Consider the following 9,345-nt stretch of genomic DNA (forward strand, 5'->3'; position numbering starts at 1 on the left):
TAAAGTCTTGGTGAGAGGTTACAAGATTTGTATCATCTGCAAATAGTACTGGGAAGAAATTGGTACAAGTCATGACCATATCATTAATATAAATTAAAAATAAAAGAGGCCCCAAAATTGATCCTTGAGGGACCCCAATCATAATTTGTGACTTCATGGAGGTATAGCCTTCCAGATAAACATATTGCTCTCTGTTAGCTAAGTAGCTTCTAAACCATCTCAAGGCAACATCCTCCACTCCGTATCTGCTAAGTTTGGCAATCAAAATATTGTGACTAACCGTATCGAATGCCTTACTCAGGTCCAGGAAGACTCCAAGAGCAAATTTTTTATTGTCAAGAGCTGAAGAAATATAGTTCACAAGTTGAATAAGTGCATGCTCAGTAGAGTGTCGCTTCCGAAAACCATATTGATGTTTGTATAAAATATTATTGGCATCCAAGTGATTAAATAATCTAGAAAAGACAAGTCTTTCCAAGATTTTCGATATACACGGTAGAATTGATATTGGCCTATAATTACTAAAATCCTTGGGGTCACCGGTCTTGAATATTGGGATAACCCTGGCAACTTTCAAATCCCAAGGGACAATTCCAGTTTTCAAAGACAGTGAAAGAATATGAGTGAGAGGTTTAATAATATAATCAATTGTCTCTTTAATAAGAACACTTTTAATGCCATCATGATCATGGGCTGCATTTTTAAGTGATAAAATAATATTACGAACTTCTTGAACAGTTGGTGGGTCAAAATTATAGAATGGAGGATATTGACCTTTGATTAAAGAACACGGATGTAAATCCGAACCATTAATGCTAGATGATAGTTTGGAACCAACCGATATAAAAAAATCATTAAAGCCATTAGCAATATCAACAGGGTTGGAGAGAACCCCCTTCTCACTGTTCATTACTACAGGGGCAGTAAATGAGGATTTAGTACGATTCAGTAATTGATTAATGAGGTGCCATGTTGTCTTAATGTTTTTAGAAGCTTGTGCAAATTGATTTGAATAATATACTTTCTTTGCTTTTCTTACTAAAGATGTGAAGTGGTTTTTACATTTCTTATAAGTTTCAATATTAATTGAAGAAGGGTTGAAAATAGACCTCCTATAGGCCTAAAGTTTTTTGTTTTTTTTTGGGAAAGCTTTTTTAGTTCATCGGATATCCACGGCTTCCCCTTAGAGTATTTATTTCTGGATTTTGCACTCGTCAACGGAAACGATAAATCTAAGGCCTTATTAAATACTTTAAGAATAAACTGTATGCACAATTAACGTCTTGTGACACAAGTACTTCATCCCATATGATATTACCAATGGCAGACTTAAAATGATCTATGCTATTTCTAGAGAATTTACGATATTTATTTGGCCCATTCTTAGGATAGTTAGACATTAGTTGGCGGGTTTGGATAAACTGGAAGACAGTTTCGGGCCCCTAGCACCTCCAGGGGCCGAACGAGGTTCAGAGTGGTCCGATTGCCCCGAAATTGACACATACGTCCCGTCACGGGCCCCTGGGACGGTGTCCAGAGTTCCGTGTCCCTCTGACCTTTTTTCACGCTAATTGGCCACCAACAGCCCTATGGAATAAGTTGCAGGTGGGACGTCAAACAAACAGGGGCCAAAAGGGGTCGAAAGGTCGCAGCGACCCCAAATGGTCCCACCACGGGCCCCGGGGACGGGTTCTAGAGTTCCGTGTCCCCGTCCGCTCGTTTGGCCGGAAAAAGACCCCCTTGACCTGGAAGCGCCTGTGAAGTTTGAACTGAATAAGTTGCACGTGGGAGGGCGGAAACACAGGGGTCGAAAGGTCGCAGCGCCTCCAAATTCGCCACCCTGGTAGTCGAGGGGCCCCCGGTTCTAGATCCCGGATCGCAGGGTTCTAGATCGGTTCCAAGTGTGTCTTTTTGCAGTGCGAAATTCTCCTCCCTTTGGTTCACTTTGACCATATGTCTGTCTATGTGTGCGAGAGGGCCTGCATTAATTGGACCATGTGCTTCGTGAAAGGTGGACAGAAAGGTCCGATTGGCCCGAAATTGACGTATGCATTATGGACCATGGCAAGCAGACTTTGGGACAAAAGGAGAACTAAAACGAGGATCAATATCGGCGTGGTGTTTTCGAGATGCCGAGAGCTCCACGTCCGTGACAAACTTCGACTTGACAGAGACGTCTTGCATGCACTTTATTAGACAGGTGAGCAAATGTACATAAAAGTAATCAATGTTATATAGCTCAACATGATGAAATGTTAGAATATGATCAGTATGTTATTCTAATGTTCATCTAGCTTACTGCTAGTCTCATACAGACAAACAAACACATAGAATAACATTATAACTTTCAACACACTCAAATGCAGTTTAGTGTGATAGTGTAGACCAAGTGAAACAGCGCTGCGTTACCTCACAAGTTTAATTCGCCAAATAAACTGACTTGTTAACCCTTTTCCACCAAGGCAGTGCTGGTGCTGGTTCGGAGCTAGAGCCTAGTTTCAAATCGGTTCTTTGTTTTTCGACACCCAAAGCACCAGCTCTGAACCAGGAAAAGTGGTACTTAAGTAGCACCAAAACATTGCTGGTCTAGAAGTATGAACCGCTTGCGTCAGGGGCTGGGGGCGGGGTTACCGTGACCATCAAGACGAACAGAAACTTGTCACCGCCATTTTTCAAATAGCAGCTCATCGAGCTAATAGCAGCTTGATTGTAATCTCCGTCTATGCAAGTTACGGCGAGCTGCACGAACACGTTGGATTCGCCGTGTTTGGATGCCGATGTAGGTTCGCAAAGCCATGAGCATCAATAGTAACGCAACGACCTCCATTGTTGATGGAAGGCTTGTTCGAGATGCATCGGAGCGGCACGGACCGATCGGAGCTGCGGGAGTGTTTGGAGAGCATACGACTCCTTGAGCTTTTGGATCGCTTTCGCAGTGCTTTGATGTCATGAGCCGATCGGTCTGCGAGAAGCCGAACCATCTCGAACAAGCCTGGTGTGTTTGTGTTTGGCGCTGCCACGCTAGCGTTGCTGGGCAACATGAGATGTATACAGTGACGTAAGATCTGCCTCTCTGGTGGCTCTTTGGCCTTGTGGAAAGGCAAACCGGATCTTAGAGAGCTCGTCAGTCGAACCAACTCCGGACTGGCTCTGGCTCTGAACTGGCACCCGGCTCATGCTGGTGGAAAAGGGGTATGTGTGAGTATTAATTCAGCACTTGCGGGTAGATCGGTAGAAGGAAATGTCCTTATTCCTTTATATCTGCGGGACTCGCATGTGGCGCTGATATCTGTCTCTCATTAGCAATCGCGACCTGCTTCATACCACAGTCATGTTAAAAACATCAATGTATTCACTCATCCATAAACATTATTAGATCCTTCGGCATGACGACAAGTTCCATAATTCCGCTTATGCGTCATCAACCTACACCTTTTTTATTGTAAGAGGTTAGCAAGCCTGGTTAGTACCTGGATGGGAGACCTCCTGAGAAAACCAGGTTGCTGCTGGAAGAGGTGTTCGTGAGGCCAGCAGGGGGTGCTCACCCTTGGTCTATGTGGGACCTAACGCCCCAGTGTAGTGATCGGGACACTATACTGTCAAAGAGCACCATCCTTCCAATGAGACGTTAAACCGAGGTCCTGACTCTCTTTAAAATCCCAGGATGTCCTTCGAAAAAGAGTAGGGGTGTAACCCCGGCATCCTGGCCAAATTTGCCCCTTGGCCTCTGTCCATCATGGCCTCCTAATCATCCCCATACACTGATTGGCTTCATCACTGTCTCCTCTCCACCATTAAGCTGGTGTGTGGTGGGCGTTCTGGCGCAATATGGCTGCCGCACATTGGTGGTGGTTGAGGATATTCCCCCTTCCATGTAAAGCGCTTTGAGTACCCAGAAAAGCGCTATATAAATGTAACGAATTATTATTATTATTAAAATGTAGATGCAGAATATAACGCTTTAAAATATGGACACAATTTAAGTTAATTTACAGTGTGCAACAGACAGAAAAAAAGTTTTACAATATGGTTACCATTTAAAATTTTCCTCTTATTGAATTTTTGTTAGCCTATTTGTTGTTGCATGTGTTGTAGTTCCATTTGTAATATGTTGTAGAGTTCATTAAAGGGGTCATATAATGTCATTTTTGTACAAGCTAATATGATTCTTTAGGGTCTAAATTAAAAGTTTGTAATATACTTTAATTAAAAATTCTCATTAGTATTGTAAGAAAACACTAATTTTACCTGGTCAAAAACAGCTCTGTTTTCAGCACGCCGTTTAAGTGCATAGGTCTTTAAATGATAATGAGCTTTGCTCACGTACCCCGCCCCTCTGTTCTGTGCGTACACCGTTTGTAACACAATAACCATAACGCGTTGTTCATTATAAACATGGGATTATGAATTATATTGAGGACGTCATACATAGAAAACATGGCGTAATGTACCCTGAGTGTAAAAATAGCCGCATTCATCGTGAAGCGTGCAAGCGATTTGCAAAGATTAATATAAAGATTAATATAAAGGTTAATAAAACGTTACACTCACTTCAGTTCTTCTGGAGGTGCAGCAGGAACACGAATAGTTGGTACCGATCCTTTTTTCAGGAGCAGCTTCTTAGCAAATAACCAGCTTTTTACTGACCTCATTTGTAAAGCAGTCTATCTATGTGCTTTTGGGTCTGTTAAATATGCGGTGGAATATGTTTGTCTGATGTGTTAATAAATCATGTGTTTTTAAGATCCAGGATCATTTTTGATAAATTAGGGATGGGTCACATTACCTGAAAAGAAATTTGTCTGGAGTGCATGATCTCAAAATGTTTATTGGTATATACCTTGCAAATAACACATATCAACTGTATTCAAAATGAAATATTAAAGTCGGACCTTAAAGTTAACAAAAGTAGTAAAAAGAAATAAACATCTAGGTACTGAATCTAAATGACACGTTTAACAAAAAGTGTCCCACCTTACCTGCATTCAATCAATCGATTTTAACATCGATGCCATAGAAGAATCATTCCCTTAGAAATGTTTACTTCTGCCTTCAAAGACAATTAAATAACAGTCCAATTGCATGTGTAATTGTCAGGCTTGGTACATCAGAGTCTGTAGAAATGGTTTCTTGAAAAAGAAGAACTGTCAGCTATTCACTTATGTGAGATGAATATCTGCTATAAGAAGTGGTGTCAAGCATGAACGTCAAGTGGAATTGTACACTAAGAATTAATGAGTCACAAATGAGCCAACAAATGAAGAGAAGAGGAATCTATGGCAGTACTTCTTTTAATAAACACAAAACAATGGACATAATCTACACTGGAGAACACATTGTGCAATGCAAGACAAAGAACTGAATAAACTGAGTGCTATATATAAACAGGCAAACAAAGGGAGCTAAATGAAACACAGGTGAACTTAATTAGTGACTAACAGACTATCATGGTTAACTTGTAGCTCAACATGAGTTCCTAAAAGAGCAGCCAAAAGTGTGATTGCAAAGGAACATTCTCTCAACCCCAGGTCAGGACTGCACACAGATTAAGTGTTGTAGTATTTTTGTGACTGCAATATTCAGGCTCCACACGGATTGAAGACAACTTTTCAGCTATACGGTGATGCACCTTTGCTGTTTTAGGCTTGTGTTTTTTTTCTCCATTCCATTTTCTCCATCAACTGACTTGATTTAGTAGGTTACAACAAAAAAAAAGTTAAAGCAAAAGTATAGATATTGTCTTTTATTTTACCTGTCCTTGTGAAGAAGTACACTTTAGCATGCTTTAAAGAAGAGTGCATATTATTGAAATTAAACCTATAAAAAAATATATACTTAAGTGCAAGAATGTAATGTAGTTTTCAGACTTAAAGGAACCGTATGTAAGATTGTGGCCAAAACTGGTACTGCAATCACTTTCAAATTACTGTAGAGCGGTGTATCCCCTCCCCCTCCCCCCTGACTCGAGGTTGCCAGTTAGGCTGCAGGATCAAATTCTTCTCCGTTTTCAGCCGTCTCCATCTTTCAAAGGCATCTCCTATACAAATCCTTGTTTTATTTTCGGACTTTGTCACGACGTAGGCTATTTCGGATTCATAACGAGGTCTTTTAGGTTTCGTAACGTTAGACATTTTTTATCCGACACGTTTGTAGCTGCAGCTGTGGTAACTAGAGCAGAGCTGGCAACCCGGATGCCGAAACACTACTGACTTCTTGATTGGTAGATAGGTGGAGGGTGGAGCATCAGTCCAAAACACAACATGATAACATCAACATCAGTTGAGGGCTGCAACTTCACTTTTAAATGACAATATCCTGGCCGGACTACTGTTGTCAGTGATATAAGTATTTGAAATGAACATGATTTCTTAATGTCTAGTGACATATAAGGGCCATTTTATGATTAATTGAAATACATTTCTTACATACAGTTCCTTTAATTGCATGTTTATGCATATTTTAAATGTAAATTAAGCAGTCCTTTGTTTGACTGAAGTACATCTTTATTTGTAATCCATTTCATAATTACTTGTATTGTCTTTGAAATATGGTTAAAGTGCACTGCTGAATGTACTGATATTTACTGTGCATTTATGGTCAACAAAAATATATTTTAATACAATTTATATTTCATCTTATGTAATGCATTTAAAAATATACATGCAATGAAACATGAACTTTATATTTAATATTGAATAGCAAGTCTACTTCTTTAAAGCACAACAACATTTTTTTTAAAAAACATAATGTACTTTTAAAGTAAAACTCTTAGTTTGACATTATTTTTTTTTCTTATTTTTTTTGTGTACATGTACTTAATGTCTCTCCTGCCAGCAGAAGCGCTATGATAGCCACCAGAGGGCACTTCTCCCTAGACCTTTTCCATTTCCATAAACCTTTGCCTGCATTACATCCACCTGTATGTCATTGGTTTGTTCATGTTTGTGTGTATATATCATAAGCACTTTGGCTGGCAGGTGTGACACTTTAGTGGCTTTTTATAATTCATCAATGTTATTATCTGCAAGTGGACCTACAGGGTTTTTTATTATTATTATTATTGTATTTTCAAGATACTACAGGTACACATCCAATGGCAATAAGTGCTTTTTTTTTCACAAGGGTACATAGCAATGCAAAAATTATAGCGTTTTCCAGACAGCAACATGGTGTCGGCCCAGATCCAGCCCACATCTGGTACACATGGATTACACACGGCCCAGATGTGGGCCGACACTATGTTGCTGTCTGGGATATGGTTTTCCGTTGCAAACTAATCTGGTTGTGCTATTTTACCTAATGCAACTTCCATTCTCAAAGCTCCCTGCAACAAAGCATTGACCTTTTATCAAAAAATATTACATTCTTAAACCAAACGGCATGATTTCACTGAATCCACTCTTCATTGTAGGCTTTAAAGATCAACATGGAGAAAATCATCCTAATATTCCCTCTGATATTGCTGGTGCTGCATATACAAGGAGGAGAGTTCTCCAAAGATCCAGTTTGTTTGCCTGCCGAAGCTCCACAGCCGGAAGTCGTGGAGTTCGACAACACAATCTATGCCACTTGTGAAGTAACTCCCAGCCCCAATTTGCCACGTAACCAGCCAAAGATCTTTGGGCAAATCCTCTTCAAGCAGCTCTTCCCCAATGGAGATTTAGAAGTGAAAATCAACCTCCGTGGTTTGCCTGCCAACGATCATCAAGAGCGTGCCATGCACGTCCATCGGTATGGAGACCTGAGTCAAGGCAGCATCACTGTTGGTCCTCATTACAATCCAAACGGCGTTGACCACCCTCCTGGAGACCTGGGCAACTTTGCTTCCAAGCAAGGAGTTATAAGGCAGTCCCTGACGCTTCCAGACGCCAAGCTCTTTGGGCCTTATTCCATTCTGGGACGTGCGGTGGTGGTTCATGAGAAGGAGGATGATCCGGGAATGGATTCAGATGAGGAGAGTGCTGGACAGATAATTGCTTTGGGTGTGATTGGTATTACTACTCCAAGTCTGTGGCAGAAGACTGAAGTGCCCCCCAAGGAAAAATGTGGAGGTAGATTCAAATAGGATAATCATGATTTTCCTTGTGTATTCTTTGTATGTGTCCTACATTAAAGTATATTTCATAAAATGAACATTCCCATGTTTGTTTTTGTTTTGTTTTTTCTCTTGGTCTTTTCAGAGGCTTTTTGGCCATAGCTTCCAATAGTAAATGCACTCTTAAAAATAAATGTAGGGTGAATGCAGGTAAAGTGGGCCGTTTAGTTTGATTTACTGTGCTCAATGGGTTAACACTTTAAGAGCATGACAATGGCCTTTAAAGATCCACTATTTCTTTAAATGATCAAATGGTTTTGGTTGATGCAATATGACACTGGAGGGTGTGGCTACATCTCAGGGGAGGACACCCTTATTGTTGAAGGTAGACATAACCTCTGACATAAGATTTTATTAAATATGATAAAACGTATAATTTAAGGTAACAGATTGTTTTGGCTTTATAGTGGTTCTTAATAAAGTTATTTTCCAGCTAAAGTTAGTTTCGATTGATTCGCTTCCGTAGCAACGATCATTTGTTATTAAATTAGGGGCCGCCAAGACGACACCATTCTCTCTACACAGACTATAAACGAGAACCTGTGAGAAACGCTGATGGCGTTCACATGCGCATTAAGAATTGGTTCTATAGTTATGTGCGTTTCAATATATGTGCGCAGGTTTGGAATTCCCTACAAACCAAGCCTAAATAAAGTACTGGTCTTTCCTTTATACATTTTGATACAGTATTTTATTTGATCACTTCGGGGTAGGTACGCAAAATGAATTTCTCGCCAACGCTTTAACTGTAGAGTGGTAAAGTTGGCACTTCAGCACTGCGTTGTCATCGGGTCCAGGCGAAGGTCCTTCGTCAGATCTGGATACGGCCTGGATCCGGCAGGCTGTGGGAAAACCTCGGGATAAACAAAGACACTAAAATTAGCGTAGATGCCATTCTTCTTATGATGTAACGAGTAGATCAGGATTTATGGGAAGTGTTCCCGGTTCCGGCTGACCAAATCTATGCAGCCTAACATTGAATTATAGAAGTCTATAATGTATTATGTGAATGCTAGGTCAAAAAGATGTGTCTTTAATCTAGCTTTGAACTGACAGAGTGTGTGTGTCTGCTTCCCGGACAATGTTAGGAAGACTGTTCCAAAGTTTTGGTGCTAAATAGGAAAAGGATCTACCGCCAGCAGTCGATTTTGATATTCTAGGTATTATTAACTGGCCGGAATTTTGAGATCGCAATAGACGTGAAGGACTATAATGCGTTAAGAGCTCGCTCAAGTACTGCGGAGCTAAAC

The 9,345-nt window shown here is 40.4% G+C and overlaps 1 protein-coding gene across 1 annotated transcript; it reads left to right on the top strand.

Moving 5' to 3' along the window:
• Nucleotides 1-4,808: 4,808 nt before the first annotated feature.
• On the top strand, nt 4,809-8,133 carry LOC309501282 (extracellular superoxide dismutase [Cu-Zn]-like). The gene is made up of 2 exons (XM_082173313.1): nt 4,809-5,620; nt 7,412-8,133. Exon 2 carries the CDS (start codon nt 7,427-7,429, stop codon nt 8,063-8,065), a length of 639 nt encoding a protein of 212 aa, XP_082029439.1. The 5' UTR covers nt 4,809-5,620; nt 7,412-7,426; the 3' UTR covers nt 8,066-8,133.
• The last annotated feature ends 1,212 nt before the right edge of the window (nt 8,134-9,345 follow it).

The sequence above is a fragment of the Leuciscus leuciscus genome (assembly GCF_965113295.1).
Source record: "Leuciscus leuciscus genome assembly, chromosome: 6".
In the NCBI taxonomy this organism is placed as follows: domain Eukaryota; kingdom Metazoa; phylum Chordata; class Actinopteri; order Cypriniformes; family Leuciscidae; genus Leuciscus; species Leuciscus leuciscus.

Bases quoted from the DNA above. Each gene is read 5' to 3' on its own strand.
- LOC309501282 (XM_082173313.1), top strand. From the start codon at position 7,427: ATGGAGAAAATCATCCTAATATTCCCTCTGATATTGCTGGTGCTGCAT.